Source organism: Ornithorhynchus anatinus, chromosome 2 (genome assembly GCF_004115215.2).
Source record: "Ornithorhynchus anatinus isolate Pmale09 chromosome 2, mOrnAna1.pri.v4, whole genome shotgun sequence".
In the NCBI taxonomy this organism is placed as follows: domain Eukaryota; kingdom Metazoa; phylum Chordata; class Mammalia; order Monotremata; family Ornithorhynchidae; genus Ornithorhynchus; species Ornithorhynchus anatinus.
The window spans coordinates 143,925,861-143,950,970 of NC_041729.1; the positions used below are offsets into that span (position 1 = coordinate 143,925,861).

Here is a 25,110-nt window from a genome sequence, read left to right on the forward strand (position 1 = left end):
ATGGGACCATCATTCAATCAATCAGTCAATGGTATTTGTTGAGTGCTTACTGTGTGCAGAACAGTACTAAATGCTTGGGAGAGTGCAAAATAACACAGCTGGTAGACAGGTTCCCTGCCTACAGGGAGCTTACAGTCTAGAAAAGAGTAATCTGTTTCCCCAGAGCCAGAATATTGGCCCCAATGATTCACTGTCTGACCACGAAATTAGACTCTACATGGTTCAGAGACACAGCGTGGCTTAGTGCAAGAGCCCAGGCTTGGGAGTCAGAGGACGTGGGTTCTAATCCCGGCTCCGCCACCTGTCTGCTTTGTGTGACTTTGGGCAAGCCACTTAACTTGTCTGTGCCTCAGTTACTTCATCTGAAAAATGGTGATTTAAGACTGTAAGCCTCATGTGAGACAACCTGATTACCCAGTATCAATCCCAGCGCTTAGAACAATGGTTGGCACATGTTAAGTGCTGAACAAGTACCATAATTATTATTAGTATTATTAGTTTGTCTTTTTTAGGCAAGTCATTTATGCTCTTCCATCAAGGAAGAATCTCCATTTAAATATGTAGCCCTGGAGACCTCGAGGTTGAATGAAATCCTCATTATGCAATCTTTTGAGAGCTAGAGACAGTTTCTGAGAAAACACTGAATGAGGATCATTAAGTGAAATACGGTACCCAGAAATAGCATTTTTAATGCTTGCCTGTGCAGGGGAAGAGATGAAGAAAGAAAATACCTTTTTAAAAAGAAAGCACAGGCACTAATCTTGCATAACAATGAAAATCAGACAAGCTCTGCTGATGATTTGTGCCAATATTCAAATATCCTATGCCCGGATCCACTGTGGCTAGGAGGGAAAAGTGTACTGCTAGCCTGATGAAAAAAAAAAGAAAAATCCAAGTGCCTGTTTCAGCCTTTGGCCCTCCTGGAGTCTAAACATTAACTATTCATAAAAGGAAATGGAATAATCAGCCTTCATTACTTAAATATCCTTTATCGCCTTCGCACATTGCAATAGGTGATTATCCGAATCACTAATGTCGAGGGCTAATTTGTTTGTTTTAAAATTCATTGGTAACGAAGGATTCGGTCCAATATTGTATTTTTTAATTATTGACTACATTATGTAATTGGCTTCCCTAATGAATGTACAGGGAGTGTTGTGTATACTGGAATGCCGGGTTTCTGGTTGTTGAAGTGGACCACTTTCTACGTTCCAATCTCCACTTTCAATTCCCTCCGAGGGCCACAGTGGTGGAGGATGCAAATCAAATTCTTGGCATTATCGCTCCTTTATAGTTGAAGCTATAGAAATAATTCGGGCTAAATTATACGTTAAGGCTCTAGGATAACCTGTATCTCTAGAAATGGGTGTAATGAGACAACTCCCTAGGGTGACTGTTGAAATTCGTATTACATTTAAAGATGAAAGAAAGCCTTCCTCTTCAATAAAACATGAGCAGATTCCCCTCCTAGTAGATGAAACGCTCTTTCATTGTCCAGAACCCGAAGAGGCATCATTTAGTAAAATTTTAGCTGTAGTGGAAAGAGCCCGGGCCTGGGAGTCAGACGACCTGGGTTCTAATCTCAGCTCTGCTGTGTGACCTTGGGCAAGTCACTTCACTTCATTGGGCCTCAGGTAACTCATCTGTAAAATGGGGATTAAAGCTATGAGCCCTGGGTGGGACTCTACCCAAGCATTTAGAATAGTGCTCGGCACACAGTGAGCGCTTAATAAATGCCACAGTTATTATTTACTAGTCCCCTCTAGACCGTGAGCTTGTTGTTATATTGTGTTCTCCCAAGTGCTTAGCACAGTGCTTTGCGCACAGTAAGCACTCAATAAATATGACTGAGTGAATGAATTAATGAGCTCTCCTGGAGTAGAGAAGAAGTAGTCTACCTCTGAAGCAGCGTGGCTCAGTGGAAAGAGCCCGGGCTTGGGAGTCAGAAGTCATGGGTTTGAATCCCCGCTCTGTTACTTGTCAGCTGTGTGACTCGGCAAATCACTTAACTTCTCTGTGCCTCAGTTATCTCATTTGTAAATTGGGGATTAAGACTGTGAACCCCAGGTGGGACAACCTGATAACCTTGTATCTACCCCCAATGCTTAGAACAGTACTTGGCACGTAGTAAGCGCTTAAATACCATCATCATCATCATTTGTTAAACGCTTACTAGCAGCGTGGCTCAGTGGAAAGAGCCCGGGCTTGGGAGTCAGAGGTCCTGGGTTCGAATCCCGGCTCTGCCACTTGTCAGCTGTGTGACTGTGGATAAGTCACTTCACTTCTCTGGGCCTCAGTTACCTCATCTGTAAAATGGGGATGAAGACTGTGAGCCTCACGTGGGACAACCTGATTACCCTGTATCTGCCCCAGCGCTTAGAACAGTGCTCTGCACATAGTAAGCGCTTAACAAATACCAACATTATTATTATTACTATTACTATGTGCCAAGGACTGTACTAAGCGCTGAAGTAGATACAGTCAAATCAGGTTGGACAGACACAGTCCCTGTCTCATGAGAGGCTCACAGTCTTAATCTCCATTTTACGGAGGAGGGAACGGGAGCTCTGAGAAGTGAAGTGGCTTTCCCCAAGTCACACAGCAGACAAGTGGGATTAGAACCCATGTCCTTCTGACTCCAAATCCTATGCTCTAGCCACTAGGCCACACTGCTTCTCTACAACAGAGTTAGTAAGCTTGGTAAGAGGCAGTTGGCCTGTTTCTGTCCTAGGCTCTGGGAGATATCAGCTGGTCTTCAAGCTAAGCAGCCGACCTAAACAACCAAAGCGAGGGGAAGGGGTGGGTGAGGACTCAAGTGGAGAGTCCACCCGAAGAGTGGCCCTGGAATTTGGGGAGACAATGGAAGTGATGTGTCTGACCTGATCATCCCATATAAGAAGAAGAAGAAGAAGAAGAAGAACATTGGTATTTGTTAAGCGCTTTACTATGTGCCAAGCACTGTTCTAGGTGCTGGGGTAGATACAAGGTGATCAGCTTGTCCCCCGTGGGGCTCACGGTCTTCAACCCCCATTTTACAGATGAGGTAACTGAGGCCCAGAGAAGTGAAGTGACATGCCCAAGGTCCCACAGCAGACAAGTGATAGAGCCAGGATTAGAACCCACGGGCTCTGACTCCCAAGCCCGGGCTCTTTCCACTAAGCCACACTGCTTCTCATATCTTTCCCATCGCTTAGAATAGCGCTCTGCACATAGCAAGTACTCAATCAATATGACTGAATGAACAATCAGTGCTTGACCCATAGAAAGCTCTAAGAAATCAATCAATCTACAGTATTTACTGAGCGCTTATTGTGTGCCTAGCTCTATACTAAGTGCTTGGGAGAGTACACTAGAAACATGAGAGTTCTTCAGTCAGTCAGTCAGTGAATCGTATTTATTGAGCACTTACTGTGTGCAGAGCACTTTATTAAGCCCTTGGGAGAGGACAAATATAACACTATATTGTACTTTCACTACACTATATTGGGATTAGAACCCATGACCTTCTGACTCCCAGGCCCATGATCTAGCATAGTACGCTATGCTGCTTAATCACTTGAGATATAAATATATATATATATATGTCTATATATATATGTATATACATACACATACATATGTATATACAATATATGCATATAGCAAATACCACAGTGATTATTTTTAAGCAGTATGGCCCAGTAGAAAGAGCATGGGCCTGAGAGTCAGAGAACCTGGGTTCTAATCCTGGCTCTGCCATTTGCCTGCTGTGCGACCTTCGGCAAGTCACTTCAGTTCCATTTTTTTTCTTATGGTACTAGTTAGGGTGCTAGGAAATGTCCAGGGAAAACGTGGAAGAGGCAGACCAGCAGCTAGTCTTCATCCCCATATTACACAGAGCAGTTCTCTCCAGACTGTAAACTCGTTGTGGGCAGGGAATGAGTCTGTTTATTGGCGTACTCTACTCTCCCAAGTGCTTAGCACAGTGCTGGGTACAGAGTAAGTGCTCAATAAATACGATTGAATAAGTATGATTGAATGAAAGAGCGGTTAAGTGACTTGTCCAAGGTCACACAGCAGACAAGGGGTAGAGTTGGGATTAGAACTAGGTCTGACTCCCAGGCCTGGGGTCCTACCTTTAAGGCATGCAGCTTCCCTACTTTATCTGCATTTTAGTTTCCTCATTGGTAAAAAGAGGATTAAGTACCTGTCCTCCCTCCTACCAAGAAGTGGGCCAGGAGCTAGAATTTACCTGATTTTCTTGTGGCTAATAATAATAATAATAATGTTGGCATTTGTTAAGCGCTTACTATGTGCTGAGCACTGTTCTAAGCGCTAGGGTAGATACAGGGTAATCAGACTGTCCCACATGAGGCTCACAGTCTTAATCCCTATTTTACAGATGAGGTAACTGAGGCACAGAGAAGTTAAGTGACTTTCCTTCAGTCACACAGCTGATAAATGGCACCCCTTAGTACAGTGCAGGCTATATAATAAGCGCTTAATAAATACCACAATTATACTTCTTACTTGTGGGCTTCTATTATTACAGCTTTGTGAAGAGCACAATTTTTTAAAATGTTTTAATTCATACTGAAGGGCTCTCAGAGATTTTCTCAGTGTGGTGCTTTGAAAAACTTTCAAGTTCAAGAGGTGCTTTTGTACTGTGCGTCATCTGTATTTTTTTATTCCTCTATTAATGTTATTACTGAAGCAAGAATGAGAAAAGCAAGACCCTGGATTCTCACGAAGGCTAAATCAGCGGAGGACTTCTCACCCCACCAGACAAAGCCATAATCCTCCCAGTCGTCTCCACCATCACCTCACGTAATTGTCTCCGAAGTAGGATTAGAATTTCAGGAGGTTATTAAGCACTATTAACTTCCACGACCCCCCTTCCCGCCGGACAGAAACTCCTCACCCTTGGTTTTAAAGCAGAAAATCAGCTTGTTCCTTCTTAACACACTGCTGATTTTAAGCTCTTCTAGACTGTAAACTCATTCAGGGCAGGGAACGTGTCTGCTAATGCTTTTGTGCTCTCCCCAGTGCTTAGTACAGTGCTCTCTGCACATAGGAAGTGCTCAATTAACACCACTGATTGATTTCCTACTGAGAAGCAGCATGGCCTAGTGGCAAGAGCATGGGCTTGGGAGTCAGAGGACAGGGGTTCTAATCCCAGCTCCACACTTGTCTGTTGTGTGACCTTGGGCAAGTCGCTTAACTTCTCTGGGCTTCAGTTATAGCTTCTGTAAAATGGGAATTAAGACTGTGAGTTTCCTCGTTGGGGCAACCTGATTACCTTGTATTCATCTCAGTGCCAAGAACAGTGCTTGGCACATAGTAAGTGCTTTAAAAATACCATAATTATTATTATTACTACTACAACTTGGCCCACATACTTTCCTCCTCTGATTCCAACCTACTCGTCGCACCTCGATCTCAACTGTCTCGCCACCAACCTCTCACCCACTTCCTTTCTCTGGCCTGGAAGTCCCTTTCCTTAGACTACTCCTCTTTCCACCTTCAAAGCCTTATTAAAATCACATCTCCTCCAAGAGGTCTTCCCTAAGCTGTTATTCCTCTATTCCCTCTCCCTCATGTGCTGCCCTTGAAGTTGGACTTGCATCCTTCATTCATTCATTCATTAGTATTTATTGAGAGCTTACTATGTGCAGAGCACTGTACTAAGTGCTTGGAATGTACAATTCGGCAACAGATAAAAACAATCCCTGCCCAATGATGGGCCCACAGTCTATTCGGGGGAGACAGGAGGACAAAACAAGACAACTTAATCACGATAAATAGAATCAAGGGGATGGACACCTCATTAACAAAATATAGAGGGTAATAAAAATATATACAAATGAGCACAGTGCTGAGGGGAGGGGAAGGGAGAGGGAGAGGAGCAGAGGGAAAGGGGGGAAAGGGAGCTTAAAGAGGGGGAGGGGGCAGAAGGCGGAGGGAGCAGAGAAGGAGCAAAAGGAGCAGCGGGAAAAGGGGAAGCTCAGTCTGGGAAGGCCTCTTGGAGGTCTTCACCCCTCCCTCAGCCCCGTAGCACTCATGTACATATCTGTGCTATATTTATGGATATTTCTCCCCCTCTAGACTGTACACTTCTGGAAAGCGTCTACCAACCCTGTTCTCTTGTACTTTCCCAAATGCTGGCTACAGTGCTCTGCACACAGTAATAATAATTAGGATATTTGTTCAGCGCTTACTATGTATCAGGCACTGTTCTAAGCACTGGGCTAGATACAAGATAATTGGGTTGGATATAATCCCTACCTCATATAAGGCTCACAGTCTTAATCCCCATTTTATAGAAGAGGGAACCGAGGCACGGAGAAATAAAGTGACTTGCCAAAGGTCACACAGCAGACAAGTGGAAGAGCCGGGACTAGAACCCAGGTCCTTTTGACTCCCAGGTCCCTGCTCTATCCACTAGAACATGCTGCTTAAACACTCAATACATAATATCGTTTGATCCATCAGGAGAAACTGATCTCTTAAAGATGGGATCCCTGTCTCCTTTCAAACAGAACAACTGTCCAACAGAAATGGGAAATAAATTATCATAAGGTGAGGCAAAACAGAAATAATGACAGTAATATCCAGAGAGGGTTGGGAAGATCAGTTAGTTAATGTTAGAAAAGAACTTTAAAGATGAAAAGTCCCAAATAAGAGTTAAGCCTCTGGATCAGTAATGCTTTTCTGTTGGTTTTGCCCATAAAGCAACTCTAGGTCTTTAAAATGAATCTTCAGAAAATAAATGTTTAGCAGAATTTAAGAAAAAAATCTTTCATTCATTCACTCACTTATCAAAACCACTCTGAAGAGGGAGGCATTTGAGCTTGGATGTTTTCTATTATTTTACCAACTCCATTAGAGTACATTCTCCCAAGTGCTTAGGGCAATGCTCTGCACCAGTAAGGGAATAATAGTAATAATAATTGTGCTATTTGTTAAGCATTTACTATTTGCCAGGCACTGTACTAAGCACTGGGGTGGAATACAAGCAAATCAAGTGGGACACAGTCTCTGTCCAATGTGGGGCTCACAATCTCAATCCCCATTTTACAGATGCGTTTACAGAGGAGGCCCAGAGAAGTGAACTGACTTGTCCAAGGTCACACAGCCAGGATTAGGTGGAGCCAGGATTAGAAGTGATGACCTTCCGACTATTGACTGATTGATCGAGGATAGAGCATTTTGGAAATCTGTGGCACTTCCTCAATCTTCCATGTTTTGAGGAACAGTCTGCTTAGCCAAGGCAAGCAACACATGCTGCTTGTAATCAGTCAAGTGTATTTCCAATCGGATTTACTAAGCACTTGTGAGAGTGCATAAGGTCCTTGAGGGCAGGGATTGTATCTACCGACTCTGTTGTATTCTCCCTACTGCTTAGTACACTGCTCTACATACCGTAAGCACTCAATAAATATCTTTGACTGAAAGACAAGAGTACAGCAGTTGAGCAGACGGGATTATCAGGCACACACATATAGATTATAATAATGTTGGCATTTGTTAAGCGCTTACTATGTGCAGAGCACTGTTCTAAGCGCTGGGGTAAACACAGGGGAATCAGGTTGTCCCACGTGCGGCTCACAGTCTTAATCCCATTTTACAGATGAGGGAACTGAGGCACAGAGAAGTTAAGTGACTTGCCCACAGTCACACAGCTGACAAGTGGCAGAGCTGGGATTCGAACTCATGAGCCCTGACTCCAAAGCCCGTGCTCTTTCCACTGCACCACGCTGCTTCTCAGTGCTGGGGTGGATACAGGGTAATCAGGTTGTCCCACGGGAGGCTCACAGTCTTAATCCCCATTTTACAGATGGGGTAACTAAGGCACAGAGAAGTTAAGTTTTAGAACAGTGCTCTGCACATAGTAAGCACTTAACAAATACCAACATTATTAAGTGACGCCCACAGTCACACAGCTGATAAGTGGCAGAGGTGGGGTTTGAACCCATGATCTCTGACTCCCAAGCCCGGGCTCTTTCCACTGAGCCACGCTGTCAGAGAAGCATCGTGGCTTAGTGGAAAGAGCCCGGGCTTGGGATTCAGAGGATGTGGGTTCTAATCCCAGCTCTGCTACTTCTCTGCTGTGTGACCTTGGGCAAGTCATTTAACTTCTCTGTGCCCCAGTTTCCTCATCTGGAAAATGGGGGCTAAGAGCGTGAGCCCTTCGTGGGACAATTTGATTAGCTTGTTTCTTCCCCAGCACTTAAAACAGGGCTTGGCACATAGTAAGTGCTTAACAAATACTAATGTGATTATTATTATTACATTGGCCTCACTGGTCTTCCCAAATGACTAAATCTTAGTTGTGAGGCTTCATCTTCAAAACTAAAGGACCATCATCTGTGAAGCAGCATGGCCTAGTGGCTAGAGCTTGGGCCTGGGAGGCAGGAGGACCTAGGTTCTAATCCTAGCTCTGACACTTGTCTGTTTTGTGACCTTGGGCAAGTCACTTCACTTCTCTGTGCCTCAGTTACCTCATCTGTAAAATGGGAATTAGGACTGTAGGCCCTACTTAGGACATGGACTGTGTCCAATCTGATTACTTTATACCTACCCCAGCACTTAGAACAGTGTCTGGCACATCGTAAGCATTTAACAAATGCCATTTTAAAAAATCTATATAGGCATTTATTACCTTCCTCCCTGTCAATTCGTTAGAATAAAGAAGCCATAGTAAATGGGACTGAGCTCTAGCAGAGTGCTGTTGTAGAGTTTCTTCCAAAATAATCCATATTGAGTATTCTGAACAGTGATCAATCTTTGATTCTGAAAGATGATTGAATCTGTTTAATTCAAATGCCTTATCCCAAAAATTACCAACCAACATCATTTCAAATTCCACATCTGTCTTGTCTTATGCCGTCGAATTGTGTCTGACCCATAGCGATGCTGTGGACACATCTCTCCCAGAAGGCCCCACCTTCATCTGCCATCGTTCTGGTAGTGGATTCGGAGAGTTTTCTTGGCAAAAATCCAGAAGTGGTTGACCGTTACCCCTTTCCGCACATTAAACTTGAGTCTCCGCCCTCGACCCTCTCCCGAGCCTCTGCTGCCCAGCACGGGGGAGTTTTGACTTGTAGCAGATTGCCTTCCGCTCGCTAGCCACGGGCCCAGCTAGGAATGGAATAGACAGGCCTCTGCTCGACTCTCCCTCCCGCAGCCAAGAACGGTAGAGGTCTAGAAACTCTCCAGGTGCCACCCTGAGAGAGGTCCATATTTGTAGGCAGCAAATATTCTTTTTCTCAATGTTTCAAGAATAAACATTTCAGAAATGTTAACCAAAGTCTGATCTGGTTAATGCCAGCACTTAGAACAGTGACTGATATTTAGTAAGCACTAAATAAATACCATTAAAAAAAAGTGGAAGTCAGTCCTGTCAGCCCTTAGCAGTTCTCAGGGTCCAATGTTGAACTCTCTTGAGCATTCAGTACAGTGCTCTACAAACAAAAGGTGCTCAATAAATACCACTGAACAGCAAGCAGCTAGTGGCCTAGTAGGATAGAGCACGGGCCTGGGAGTCAGAAGGATCTGGGTTCTAATCCTGGCTCCGCCCCTTGTATGCTGAGTGACCTTGAGTAGGTCATTTTGCTCCTCTGAGCCTCAGTTGCCTCACTTAAAATTGGAATTAAGAGTGTGAGTCCCATGTGGGATAGGGACTGTGTCCAATCTGATTAGCTTGAACCCACCCCAGTGCTTAGAACAGTGCCTGGCACATAGTAAGGGATTAACAAATACCATAAGAAACCAAAAAAAGTAGGATTGTCCCTTTCGTCTGGGTGAAACCTTGGCAAAACATCTCCTGTTGGAAACTGTGGCTGACACGCTCTCATTTTCGAATTAAAGTGTTCCATTAGGTGACACACATTTGTTCTAAAATGCATTCCATAGAGTATTCACCCAACTGGTTTGTTAAGTAACTTACCTTAAATGCTACCAAGCAATGCCAGCTCAGTAAGAACAGCACCGCCACCAAAAGAAGAGTTGCTAAATTCCGCACGTCCCACAGGGTTTCTACCAAAGGAATACTTCCAACCTGCCAGTCGTAACACAGAGTAATCGGAGCCAACAGAAGCCAAGCATTGAAGGCCAGGAGGTAGGAATAAGTAAGAAATCTGCAAGAGAAAAAAAAAACAAAAAACATGCAGGATTAGCCATCCACTCAATTTAATACAGGCCAAACCTGAGTTAAGCGATTACTATGTTCCAGGCCCTGAACTAAGCACTGGGGAGGATACAAGCTAATCAGGTTGGACACAGTCCCTGTTCTACATGGGGTTCACAGTCTTAATCACCATTTTAAAGATGAGGGAACTGAGGCACAGAGATATGACTTTCCCACGGTTACCCAGCAGACAAGTGGCGGAGCTGGGAATAGAAGCCAGATCCTTCTGACTCCCAGGCCCAGTCTCTTTCCATTAGGCCACACTGCTTCCCTATATGGAAAACCTTCTCTATGCTTTACATCAACGCTCCTTTTAGGAACAGTCTTTGCCATTTAAGGAAGACTCTTACCCCTATTCCCAACCTACCACAGAATCCCTACATCTCCTCCACCCTAGAGTTTGAACCTGCCCCCGTCCCAGCCCCACAGCATTTATATCCATATATGTAATTTATTTACTTCTGTTCATTCATTCATTCATTCAATAGTATTTATTGAGCGCTTACTATGTGCAAAGCACTGTACTAAGCGCTTGGAATGTACAAATCGGCACGGGCTCACAGTCTAATCGGGGGAGACGGACAGACAAGACCAATGGCAATAAAGAGAGTCAAGGGGAAGAACATCTCATTAAAACAATAGCAAATAAATAGAATCAGGGTGATGTACATCTCATTAAACAAAATAAATAGGGTGATGAAGATACATACAGTTGAGCGGACGAGTACAGTGCTGAGAGGATGGGACGGGAGGGGGGAGGAGCAGAGGGAAAGGGGGGGGTCTGTCTGCCCCTCTAGACTGTAAATTCACTGTGGGCCAGGAATGTGTCTGTTATATTGTCATATGTACTCTCCCAAGTGCTTAATACAGTGTTCTGCACGCAGTAAGTGCTCAATAAACACTGTTGACTGACTTTGTTGCATGTCTGGCCTTTGTGGAGCGAATCTGACCCTTCCTCCTCAATTCCCAAAGCTACATCTGAATCCCACCCCATTTTCATCCTGAGGAAAAAAAAAACTATCTCTTACAGCCACAGAAATCAATCGATCAGTCACATTCATCGAGCGCTTATTGTGCACAGAACACTAAGAGTTTGGGAGAGTACCACTATTTTGTTTTTAATAACCGGGGTATTGTTCTAAGCATTGGCGTGGATACAAGCAAACTGGGTCAGACACAGTCCGTTTCCACATGGGGCTCCCAGTCTTAATCCCCATTTTACCAGTGAGGTAACTGATGCACAGAGAAGTGAAGTGACTTGCCCTGGGTCACCCAGCAGACAAGTGGCAGAGCTGGGATTAAAACTCACGTCCTTCTGACTCTCCAACCCATACTCTATCCATTAGGCCACACTGCTTCTCTTTTGTTTTTTCCAAATGAAATGTATCTGTCACAATTTAGCAAACATTCTCAGTGCAATGGAAGAAAAATTATATGAGAAAACCAGAATACTCCCCCCATGCAAAGATTTTTTTTTCATGTTTTAACACAATGAGAGGCAGGGAATATTCGCCTTAAAAACATTTCACCTGCGAATGAATGTCAATGAAGTCAGGAAATAAAGACCTGCAGCTCTTATCCAATGGGCTCAAGTTCCAATCAATGTCACTAATAACCTTTAAAACTGTGATCTTGAAAGCTGACAGAGAGAGAAAATTTGCAAATTTAAGCAGAAATGAAGCCATTTGGAAACACTGCAAGTGGTAATTACATTTTAGGGGGTCTAGTTGTAATCAGCAACTAAAGAATTTCTTTTTAATTCATTAACTATGAATTTCATTTCAAATTGATCGTGTGCGCTTTCCTGCTGTTTATTTCTGCAAAAATTTCAGAAACAAAGCAGCCCACTTAAAGCTTCTCGCTCTCTGACAAGCCTCTGTTTTATAAAGCAAACGGAAGGTTTTTCCTCCACAGATTCGCTCAGCATTGGTGAAGGTATTAAGGAGTTTGGAGAATAAATAGGGAAGGTATTTGGGATAACCATAAATTCAGTTTGTCTATTATTTTGACCAATTTAAGGATCCATAGTAGAAGGTGAAGATCAGGAGAGATGTGACAAGAATTGTGGTATCTGTTAAGCGCTCACTATGTACAAAGCACTTTTCCTAGTGATAGTCTTCTCACCCCCATCCCCAAAGCACTGTTGCACATATTTTAAATCACATATTATAAATTACTCATTAATTCATATTAACGTCTGCCTCCCCCTCTACACTGAAGCTCTTCATGGACAGGGAACGGGTCTGCTAATTCTATCAAATGGTACCCTACCAAGCGTTTACTACAGGCTCTGCACATAATCAGTGCTCAGTGAATATGCTGGGGTAGGTAACATTCTATTAGGTTGATGAATCGATGGTATTTATTGAGCTCTTACTGTGTGTAGAGCACTGTACTAAACCCTTGTGAGACAGAGCTATAATTCATTCAATCATATTTATTGACTGCTCATTGTGTGCAGAACACTGTATTGAGCTCTTCTTTATCTGCAAAATTATATTATTACATATGCGTGCAGAACACTGTACTAAGCCCTTGGGAGAGTACAGTACAGCAATAAAGACAATCCCTGCCCACAACGAGCTCACAGTCTAGAGGAGGATTCAGACATTACTACAAATAAATAATTTACGGATTCATACGTTCAGTGCGGTTGAACTGAAGCAGGGGTTCAGGTCCAAATGCAAGGGTGATAATGATGATGGCATTTGTTCAGCGCTTACTATGTGAGAAGCACTGTTCTAAGTGCTAGGGTAAATATAAGGTAATCAGGTTGTCCCACGCAGGGTTCACAGTCTTCATCCCCATTTTACAGATGAGGTGACTGAAACCCAGAGAAGTGAAGTGACTTGCCCAAAGCTGACAAGTGGCAGAGCTGGGATTAGAACCCATGACCTCTGACTCCCAAGCCCGGGCTCTTTCCCCTAAGCCACGCTGCTTCTCAAAGGAAGTGAGGGAGGGTAGATGCAGTCCTCTTCCTTCAAGTGTCTCACAATCTAAGGGAGATTGGAAACCCTGAGAGATTTGAAGTAAACATTCTGCTGCTCCTTCAATCCTATTAAAAACCACTGTAGAGTTCAGGAAATTCCAAGGAAAGACTGGGAACTTCACGTGGGACAGGGAATCTGCCTGAACTGGTACAAGGTAAGTGCTTAACGAATACCACAAGTATCATAATTGGATTTGTCTTTTTTTTTCTTTTAACAATGGGTCTTCAAGTAGCTTTATTCCTAGGATTATTATATCAGTGATGAATCAAAAAAAATGCATATAATAAGTAGCAGGAAAGAGCACGGGCTTGGGAATCAGAGGTCTTGGGTTCTAATCCTGGCTCCACCACTTGTTAGCTGTGTGACTTTGGGCAAGTCACTTAACTTTTCTGTGCCTCAGTGACCTCATCTGTAAAATGGGGATTAAGACTGTGAGCCCTACGAGGGACAACCTGATTACCTTGTATCTACCCCAATGCTTAGAACAGTGCTTGGCACATAGTAAGCACCTAACAAATACCATCATTTTTATTATTCTTATTTGTTAAGAGCTTACTATTTGCCAGATTCTGTATTAGACGCTGGGGTGGATATGAGCATATAGGGTTGGACAAAGTCCCTGCCCTATGTGGGGCTCACAGTCTCAGTCCCCATTTTACAGATGAAGTCACTGAGGCCCAGAGAAGTGAAGTAATAATAATGTTGGTATTTGTTATGCGCTTACTATGTGCCGAGCACTGTTCTAAGCGCTGGGGTAGACACAGGGGAATCAGGTTGTCCCACGTGGGGCTCACAGTCTTAATCCCCATTTTACAGATGAGGTAACTGAGGGGCGGAGAAGTTAAGTGACTTGCCCACAGTCACACAGCTGACAAGTGGCAGAGCTGGGATTCGAACCCATGACCTCTGAATCCAGTGCTCTTTCCACTGAGCCACGCTGCTTCTCCTACTAACTTGCCCAAGGTCACACAACAGGCAAGTGGCAGAGCTGGGATTAGAACCCATGACCTTCTGACTCTCAGTTATATATAATAAGGGCATATCAGGATTATGCAGTGAAACACATGCTGCTATGATAGTATCTTGTAAATATTTTCTGGCAGTTATGATGAAGAATGTGCCGATCCAATTTCATCTCCAAAAAAAATGTGTAATTTGCCCAACTGGCATTATATCAGCCTATGCCATTTTGGCCAGATCGTCATGAATAAATAAGACCTTGTCAACACTGTGAATTTTGCAGATAAATAACAGCTCGATACAGTGTTCTGCACACAATGAGCAGTCAATAAATATGATTGAATGAATGAAGAATTATAGCTCTATCTCACAAAGTTCAAGTTTCGTCTCTTTAGAAGGTTGATGGGATCGAAATTTGGATTGCAGTTGGGAGAATGGCCTGTGATTCCGAATGTCGGCTGTCCTGTGCCGAGCTTCATACCTCACATAAAAAAAGGAATTGAACAGGCCAGAGACATCTACTGCACGCTCTGTTTTAGGCGTAGAAGAAATAACACATTGCAGCAGAAGTATATCAGCCCCTGCTTGCCTCAAAACCAGGGAGAAGGATTCACAAATCCATAATCTAGGCATTATCCTTGACTCATCTCTTTCATTCTGCAATCAATAAGCCTAGGAATAATCCTATCGGCTCTACCTAGACAACGTGGTTAAATTTCTACCCTCCCCTCGCTATCCAAACTGCTTCTAAGCTGATCCGAGCACTATTAATCGATCAATCAATCATTTAATTGCATTGAGAGCTTACTGTGTGCACAACCCTATACTAAGCGCTTGGGAGAGTACAATATAACAGAGTTGGTAGACATGTTCCCGGCCCGAAACGAGTTCATTCATTCAATCACATTTATTGAGCTCTTACTATGTGCACAGCACTGTACTAAGCACTTGGAATTTACAATTTGGCAACAGATAGAGAAAATCCCTGCCCAACAACGGGCTCACAGTCTAGAAGGGGGAGACCGACAACAAAATAAAACAGGTAGTCAGGCGGCAATACCATCAAAATAAATAGAATCATAGAATAACATTATTAATAAAATAGAGTAATAAATACTATATGCAAATATACACAAATGCTGTGGGGAGGGGAAGAGGGTAGAACAGAGGGAGGGAGTCGGGGCGATGGGGAGGGGAGGAGGAGCAGAGGAAAGGGGGGGCTCTGTCTGGGAAGGCCTCCTGGAGGAGGTGAGCTCTCAGCAGGGCTTTGAAGAGGGGAAGAGAGTTAGTTTGGCAGAGGTGAGGAGGGAGGGCATTCCAGGTCAGAGGTAGGACGTGGGCCAGGGGTCGATGGCGGAACAGGGCGAGAATGAGGCCCAGTGAGGAGGTGAGCGGCGGCAGAGGAGCGGAGCGTGCGGGGTGGGCAGTAGAAAGAGAGAAGGGAGGTGAGGGAGGAGGGGGCAAGGGGATGGACAGCTTTGAAGCCAATAGTGAGTTTTTGCTTCCTGTGAAGACTGATAGGCAACCACTGGAGTTTTTGGAGGAGGAGAGTGACATGCCCAGAGCGATTAGTTTACAAGCAGTGTGGCTTAGTGAAAAGAGCACGGGCTTGGGAGTCAGAGATCATGGGTTCTAATCCCGGCTCTGCTGCTTGTCAGCACAACTTGATCACCTTGTATCCCCCCCCCCACAGCGCTTAGAACAGTGCTTTGCACATAGTAAGTGCTTAACAATTGCCATCATTATTATCCTGCCTTGAATATTGCATCAGCCTCCTTGCTGATCTCATTGCCTTCCATTTTCTTTTTTTTATGGTATTCGTTAGGCACTTGCTATGTGCCAGGCACTATACTAACTGCTGGGGTAGATACAAGTTAGATTGGACACAGTCCATGTCCCACATGGGGCTCACTCTTCATTTCCATTTTACAGATGAGGGAACTGAGGCCCAGAGAAGTAAAGTGACTTGCCCAAGGTCACACTGCAGACAAGCGGTGGCCCAGGATTAGAGCCAGGCTGCTAGGCCACGCTGCTTCTCTCTCCTCTCTCCCATTTGTATATCTCCACTCCACACTTCATTCTGCTGCCACTTTTTGGAAAAAGCATTCAGTCCACGTCTCCCCTATCCTCAAAAACCTCCCGTGGTTGCCCATCTACTTTCGCATCGAACAGACATTCCTTACCATTGTCTTTAAAGCCCTCAATCCTGTCAGTTCCACCTTCACAACGTTGCTAAAATCTGCTCTTTCCTCTCCATCCAAACTGCTACCACACTATTAATAATAATAATAATAATAATGTTGGTATTTGTTAAGCGCTTACTCTGTGCAGAGCACTGTTCTAAGCGCTGGGGGAGACACGGGGGAATCAGGTTGTCCCACATGGGGCTCACAATCTTAATCCCCATTTTACAGATGAGGTAACTGAGGCCCAGAGAAGTGAAGTGACTTGCCCACAGTCACACAGCTGACAAGTGGCAGAGCTGGGATTCGAACTCATGACCTCTGACTCCAAAGCCCATGCTCTTTCCATTGAGCCACGCTGCTTCTCCACTATTAGCACTCCACACTATTAGCGTGGCTCAGTGGGAAGAGCACAGGTTTGGGAGTCAGAGGTAATGGGTTCGAATCCCAGCTCTGCCACTTGTCAGCTGTGTGACTGTGGGCAAGTCACTTCACTTCTCTGTGCCTCAGTTACCTCATCTGGAAAATGGGGATTAACTGTGAGCCTCACGTGGGACAACCTGATTACCCTGTATCTCCCCCAGCACTTAGAACAGTGCTCTGCACATAGTAAGCACTTAACAAATACCAACATTATTATTATGATTATTATTATTACACTTATCCTATGCCCCCTGGATGATTGCATCAGGCTCCTTGCTGACCTCTCAGCCTCCTACCTCTCCCCACTCCACTTTACTCTGCCGCCCAGATCATTTCTCTACAAAACTGTTCAGGCCACGTTTCCCCACTCCTCAAGAAACTCCAGTGGTTGTCCTTCCACCTCCACATCAAACAAAAACTCCTCACCATTGGTTTAAAAGAAGCAGCTAGAGAAGCAGCGTGGCTCAGTGGAAAGAGTCTGGGCTTGGGAGTCAGAGGTCATGGGTTCGAATCATTCATTCATTCAATAGTATTTATTGAGCACTTACTATGTGCAGAGAACTGTACTAAGCGCTTGGAATGTACAAATCGGCAACAGATAGAGACAGTCCCTGCCCTTTGACGGCCTTACGGTCTAATCGGGGGAGACGGACAGACAAGAACAGACAAGACAGACAAGACGGACAGAATCCCGGTTCTGCCACTTCTCAGCTGTGTGACTGTGGGCAAGTCACTTCACTTCTCTGGGCCTCAGTTCCCTCCTCTGTAAAATGGGAATTAAGACTGTGAGCCTCACGTGCGGCAACCTGATTACCCTGTATCTCCCCCAGCGCTGAGAACAGTGCTCTGCACATAGTAAGCGCTTAACAAATACCAACATTAACATTATTAAAAGCAGTCCATCCCCTTGCCCCGTCCGACCTCACACTCTCCTACTACAACCCAGCCCTCACACTTCACTCCCCTGTCGCTAGCCTTCTCACTGAACCTCGATTTCGTCACCGACCTCTCACCCACGACCTGCCTCTGTCACATCTCCCCCACTAATTCCTCATTTCCACCACTCCCTCCCTCTTCTCTGTCACCCGAAGGCTTGGATCTGTTCCCTTGAAACACTTAATATTCATCCTACCCTCGGCCCCACACAGCAGTTAGACCGTAAGCCCGTCAAAGGGCAGGGACTGTCTCTGTTACCGATTTGTACATTCCAAGCGCTTAGTACAGTTCTCTGCACATAGTAAGTGCTCAATAAATACTATTGAATGAATGAATAATAATTGTAATAATAATAATATTGGTATTTGTTAAGCGCTTACTACATGCAGAGCACTGTTCTAAGTGCTGGGGGAGATACAGGGTCATCAGGTTGTCCCACATGGGGCTCACACCTTCTCTGCATCATCTAAATGGAGAGAAGGAAACGGTATCACCTTCATTTTTCTCTTCACAAGAAAATATCTTCTTGAAAAGCAGTATACAACCAACAGTTCGTCATAGGATTGTTCTTCAGAGAAGCAGCACGGCATAGTGGATAAAGCACGTGCCTGGAAATCTGTAGGTTCTAATCCCGGTTGCGCCACTTGTCTGTTGTGTGACCTTGGGCTAGTCACTTCACTTCTCTGGGCCTCAGTTACCTCATCTGTACCTCATCTGTACCTCATCGCCTCGATTCTATTTAGTTGCCATTGTTTTTACGAGATGTTCTTCCCCTTGACTCTATTTATTGCCATTATTCTCGTCCGTCCGTCTCCCCCTATTAGACTGTAAGCCCGTCAAACGGCAGGGACTGTCTCTATCTGTTGCCGACTTGTTCATCCCAAGCGCTTAGTACAGTGCTCTGCACATAGTAAGTGCTCAATAAATACTATTGAATGAATCTGTAAAATGGCGATCGAGACCATGAACCCCACGGGGGACAGGGACTGTGTCCAATCTGATTTGCTTGTATCCTCCCCAGTTCTTAGTACTGTGCCTGGCACATAGTAAGTGCCTAACAAATACCATATTGATTGTTCAAGTTACACATGAGAATATGCTATGTATTGTCCTTGCGCCTGTGATTCAGGCTTGGATAGCCACTCCTTTCTGACTGATTTACCTAGTTCCCCACCAGAACAAAAGCACACATCGAAGAATCACACTCATGTCATTCGATTGATCAGAGGCAGGAATCTTTCCACCTGCCACTGGGAGGAAAAGGTATCAATAAATCTTGGCAGAAGTGCTGACAGTTCACACAATCTGGCTGCTTAGATGAAAATGGGAAGTTAAAAGATTTAAGCGGCCTTGTCATCAAGGGGCTCTGAACAATGGTGTCTCCTATCTTAATGCCCTCATTGTGAGGACTGACAATTAGGTCGAAATGTGGCATAGCAGACTTCCAAGGATAATACGACTTCTACTAATAATTGTGGTATTTGCTAAGTGCTTACTCTGTGCCAGGCACTGCACTAAGCGCTGAGGTAGATACCAGATCATCAGGTCCCACATGGGGCTCACGGTGGAAGTAGGAGGGAGAACAAGCATCGAATCCCAATTTGGCAGGTGAGGGAGAACTGAGTCACAGAGACGTGAAGTGACTTGCCCAAGACCACAGAGCAGCCAGGGGGCAGAGTCAGGAATAGAACCCAGGTTCACTAACTTAACCTTGGGCAAGTCACTTCACTTCTTCGTGCCTCAGCTACCTCATCTGTAAAATGGAGATTAAGACTGCGAGCCCCACGTGGGACAACCTGATTACCCTGTATCTACCCCAGCGCTTAGAACAGTGCTTGGCACATAGTAAGTGCTTATCAAATACCATAATTATTTATTAATTATTAACTCCCAGACCCCTGCTCTCAAGCATGGCCTAGTGGGAAAAACATAAACACTCCAACAGTTCACCCCTCAAAAAGCAACTAATCTCTTCCACTCAAGGAGTCCTTAAGGAAGAGGAGACTTTAAAAGTTCCTTGAGGGCAGAGATTGGGTCTAACTCTATTGTACCCTCTCAAGCGCTTAGTACAGTGCTCTGTAAAGAGGAGGCACTCAGCAAATACTATCGACTGACTGAAAGAAGGAAGTGGATGGTGAAGGAGAGGAGGAGGAGAAAGAAGAAAATCAAGAATATTCAGGTCAAAGAAAAATGAGGCTGAGAGGGAAGGGATGAGGGGTGACTAGAGGGCAAGATCTTCAGAGCCACCCCCTCTATAAATTAATTATTCATTTATATTAATGCCTGTCTCCCCTTCTAGACTGTAAGCTCACTGTGGGCAGGGAATGTGCCTGTTTTATTGTTCTATTGTACTCTCCCAAGACTTAATAACAATAATGATAATAATAACTGTGGTATTTGTTAAGTGCTTACTATGTGCCAGGCACTGTACTAAGTGCTAGGGTATACAAGATAATGAGGTTGGATACAGTGCCTCTCCCATATGGGGGCTCACAATCTTAATCCCCATTTTACAGATAAGGTAACTGAGGCACAGAGAAATGAACTGACTTGCCCAACATCACGCAGCAGACAAGTGTCAGAGCCTGGATTAGAACCCAGGTCCCTCTGACTCCCAAGCCCGTGCTCTATGCACTAGGAAACCCTGCTTCCCTCAGTACAGTGCTCTGCACACAGTAAATGCTCAATAAATACAACTGACTGACTGATTCCCCCTTCTCAATGTATTTTTTTTATCTCTAGAAGCATCTTAACGTTCACAGTGAAAAATCGGAAAAGGAAGATTGGACTCTTGACCTCCCCAGCAGGAGAGAACTATATTTATACAGGACTTGTCTTATGCTGTTAAGTTGTCTCCTGGCAAGTCCAATATCATCTATTAGGTCACTCTTTCCCATAGCACCTCTGGGATACTTCTCTGGGATGTGAAAATATGAAAATATCTCTCTAAAGTCACACCTGCCCCAAATTCCCACATATAACATCAGGAATGATTGCCCTCCTCAGGTGAATGCCCAGCAGAGCAAGAACTGCTCTCATCCTAAGAAGCAGAATGGCCAATATGGAAAGATCCCAGGCCTGGGAGTCGGAGGACCTGGGTTCTAATCCCAGATCAGACACTTATCTGCTGTATGACCTTGGGCAAGTCACTCCCCTGGGCCTCAGTTACCTCACTGCATAACAGGAATTAAGAATATGAGCCCCATGTGGGACGGACTGGGTTCAATCTGATGATTTTGTATCTCCCTCAGAGCCTAGTACAGTGCCTGGCACTTAGTAAGCCCTTAACATATACCATTAAAAGAAAATAAAACTGTGGGTCTTTGCTACGAGTGACTCACGGAAAACTTCTAAATTGTACCCTGACATTTTTCCACAGGGAGAAGTAAAGGCAGGTGGAGAGATCGGCGGTGGTGAGGCGAGACATTTTAATAAACGCAAAGCTGCAATAAATGGACCCATTTTCTAAAGAGATTAAAGGAAATAAATAGCTGAAGTCATGCCAAGGTGTTTATGCCAAATGGCCTTATAAATTAAATGGCCAAAAAGTCTACATGCCTTGCTTTCAAAATCTAAGTTATCGGTTACAGTTACCAATTTTATATTTGAGCCAGATAAAACAGAATCAGATATGTATTTTTTTTCACCCACCATGTCTCAGATTAAGCAGTATTTTCCTGGAAACGGTTTCAAAGGCGTTGAAAACATTTTTCGCACTCATTAATTCTGTGCTTTCTCACCTGTCAGCCGTCCCTGCCTTAATCCAGTAATCAAGCAGCCTCTAGCTCTTCATATACCTTCAGAAGAGCAAGCTGGTTTTTCGGGGGATGGGTTAGAGGGGAAGGTTTATAAAATAACCGAAGGGTGAGCGGTTTTACTGCAAAAAGCTACTGCTGGTTTTTGTTACTGTTATCAAAAAGAACAGTGCTAAGATGAGTGGCCCTAGTGGGAAGGGGACTGGGAGTCAGAGCACCTGGGTTTTAATGCCAGCTTGGTTGTTTGCCTGCTGTGTGACTTTGGGCAAGTCACTTAACTTCTGTGGACCTCAATCAATCAACGGGTGGTATTTATGGAAGGCTCACTGTGAGTGAATCATTGTAGTAAGAGTTTGGGGGAGTATAATAATAATAATTGTGATATTTGTTAAATGCTTACTATGGGCCAAGTACCGTTGTAAGTGTTGGGGTAGATACAGGGTAATCAGGTTGTCCTACGTGGGGCTCACAGTCTTAATCTCCATTTTACAGATGAGGTAACTGAGGCCCAGAGAAGTGAAGTGACTTGCCCAAAATCACCTGGTTGACAAGTGGCAGAGGCAGGATTAGAACCCACGAACTCTGACTCCCAAGACCGCGCTCTTGCCACTACCATAGTGTTAGCAGACATTAACCGTATCCACAAGGAGCCTCAGTTTCCTCATCTGTAAAAAGGATAATCAATCAGTCAATCTTTTTTATTGAGCGCTTATTGTGTGCAGAGCACTGTACTAAGCATTTGGGAAAGTAATAATAATGTTGGTATTTGTTAAGCGCTTACTATGTGCGGAGCACTGTTCTAAGCACTGGGGTAGACACAGGGGAATCAGGTTGTCCCACATGGGGCTCACAGTCTTAATCCCCATTTTACAGATGAGGTAACTGAGGCACAGAGAAGTGAAGTGACTTGCCCACAGTCACACAGCTGACAAGTGGCAGAGCCAGGATTTGAACCCATGACCTCTGACTCCAAAGCCCACGCTCTTTCCACTGAGCCACGCTGCTTCTCCAGCCACCATATTCCCAGCCCACAATGAGCTTACAGTCTAGAGAACTCAATATCTCTTCTCCCTCTCCTCCAAACATGAGCCTCAGGTGGAACAGAGTTTGTGTCCCATCTGATTATCGTATATCTACCCCAGTGCTTAGAACAGTTATTGGCACATAGAAAGCACTTAACAAATATTATCATTGTTGCTGTTATCATCGTCATTACTATCCTTCCCAACTTCCCTCTGTAAGCTTGTTGTGGGCAGGGAATGTGTCGGCTTTCTGTTACATTGTCTTCTCCCAAGCACTTAGCACAGTGCTCTGCACACGGTAAGTGCTGAATAAATATGAATGAATGAATGAATGAATGAATGAATGAATTCCAAGTAAGTACAACATCCTCTTGCATAACGGATCCTGGGAGGAATAAAACAACAATCTGTTGGCATCTGAGAACAGTCTAATCCCCTCTGGGGATAATAAAATCTTTAGATGGCCCTTTAGTTTACCATGTTCACGGAATATAGTAATCAGTTCTGAGAAGCGGCCTGGCTTAGTAGATAGAGCACAGGCCCTGGACTCAGAACAACCCTAGTTCTGATCCCGGCTCCTCCACTTCTCTGCTGTGTCACCTAAGGTGAGTCACTTCACTTCTCTGGGCCTCAGCTACCTCCTCTGTAAAATGGGGATTAATAATATTAATGACGGTATTTGTTAAGTGCTTACTATGTGCCAAGCACTGCTCTAAGTGCTGGGAAAGATACAAGGTTATCAAGTTGCCCCACTTGGGGCTCACAGTCTTAATCCCCATTTTACAGATGAGGTCACTGAGGCACAGAGAAGTTAAGTGACTTGCCCAAAGTCACACAGCTGACAAGTGGAGGAGTTGGGATTAGAACTCACGACCTCTGACTCCTAAGCCCGGGCTCTTTCCACAAAGCCACGATTAAGAGTGTGAGCCCCATATGGGACAGGGACTGTGTCCAACCTGATTAACTTGTATCTATCCCAGTGCTTAGAACAGTGCTTGGTACATAGTAAGCACTTAAAAAGTACCATTTCTGCCAAGGCACAGATTTTCGTGACGTGAGTTGGACACAATGCTACTGAAGAATAAAGGAATAACCTTCTATCTAGATATACACATAAAGTGATACTCAAGCAAATTCAGCATGAGGAAGAAACAACTGTGATGGACAACAAAATTAACTTACTGCCCTTAGTAATTCTCATAACTTTAGCACTCCTATCTATATATTTCAAAATAGATGCAGCGTGGCCTAGTGGAAAGAGCTTGGGCCTGGAATTCTGGGGTTTGATTGCTGCTCTGCCACTTGCCTGCTGTGTGACCTTGGGTAACTCACTTCACTTGTCTGGGCCTCAGTTTCCTAATCTGTTAAATGGGTTTTCAATACCTGTTCTGCCTCCACTTTAGACTACGAGCCCCAGATGGGAGAGGGACTCTGTGTCAGGCAGGGCTTTGAAACATAATAAGAACCTAAAAGTTACCAAAATAAAACCTCTGCAATTTTTAAGCATTTTGATACTGCATAGATATAAATCTTGTGGTGTCTCCTACTGGAATGTAAAGTCCCTGAGAATAGGTATTGGATATTTAACACTTTCACATGTCCCCACAGGGTGACTCTGGAACATTCATTGTGGGTGATGATTTTGCCCCAAAGATCTTTAGAAACTCAAGATTTCAGAAACTGGCTCAACTCGTTAAAATGAGACTCCCCTCAGCTCTATTTGCAAAGTCATTTTTCTTCAAGTATAGATCTGCCCTACAGTTTTAGGAAAGACAGACATCCATCAAACCGGAAAGGGGAGTTTAGGAAGGAAAAACGGAATATCACCGATTCCTGAAGTTTAGTTTCTCCGGTTGGAAAATCGGCAGCTAGTCGTAAAATACCTTGTCAGAATGTAAGGTGAAAACGAAGCTGGATTATCCTGCTCTGAAAACAGTGGCATGGAACCTCCCATTATCTTCAGACGAAAGTACAAAATCACAGTCACCTTGAGAGGAAAAGGAAATAAAATGAGTGGCCGCTCCTCATGAGCAGGGAACATGTCTACTAACTCTGTTCCACTGAACTCTCCCAAGTGCTTAGTTCAGGGTTCTGCACCCAGTAAGCTCTCAATAAATATGATTAATTGCAATTATTTCTTCAGGCTTCCCAAGCACCTTTTCTTCAAAATACAAAATCACAATCTCCTTTATAGTGCCAGAAAGAAATAATCTTTCATTTATTAGATTTCTTATGCCCTTTTTCTTTTAGAAGCTCAGGCACTGCACTACATATTAATCTTTAAAGCTGAATAACTGACTTCCACAATGCACACATAATCCTTAAAGCAGTGTGACCTAGTGGAAAAAGCACAGTCCTGGGAGCCAGGAGACCTAAATTCTCTGTCATTTCCCTGCTGTATGACCTTGGACAAGTCCCAGTTTCTCTGAGCCTCAGGTTTCTCATCTGTAAAATATGAATAAGGCCCATTCTCCCTCGCCTTTAGAATATGAACCCTAAGTGGGATGAGAACTGTGTAAGATATGATTGGATTGTTTCTATCCCTGTGCAGTGCTCGGCAAATACTAAAAGCTTAAGAACTGCCATAATTATTATTAAAACATAGTTGCTAATTTTGAAATGACAAAAAAATTACCAAAGAAGGACCTTAGAAAAAATATTGAATAGCTAAAA

At 44.1% G+C, this 25,110-nt stretch overlaps 1 protein-coding gene across 1 annotated transcript in view; it reads right to left on the bottom strand.

Moving 5' to 3' along the window:
• The window catches only part of TMTC1 (transmembrane O-mannosyltransferase targeting cadherins 1), a 361,323-nt gene that overhangs the window by 182,583 nt on the left and 153,630 nt on the right, over nt 1–25,110 (bottom strand). The window contains exons 7-8 of the mRNA XM_029058287.2: nt 24,321–24,424; nt 9,929–10,118 (exon numbers count right to left, since the gene is read on the bottom strand). Of these exons, the coding sequence (XP_028914120.2) occupies nt 9,929–10,118; nt 24,321–24,424 (294 nt within the window). The remainder of the gene's footprint in view (nt 1–9,928; nt 10,119–24,320; nt 24,425–25,110) is intronic.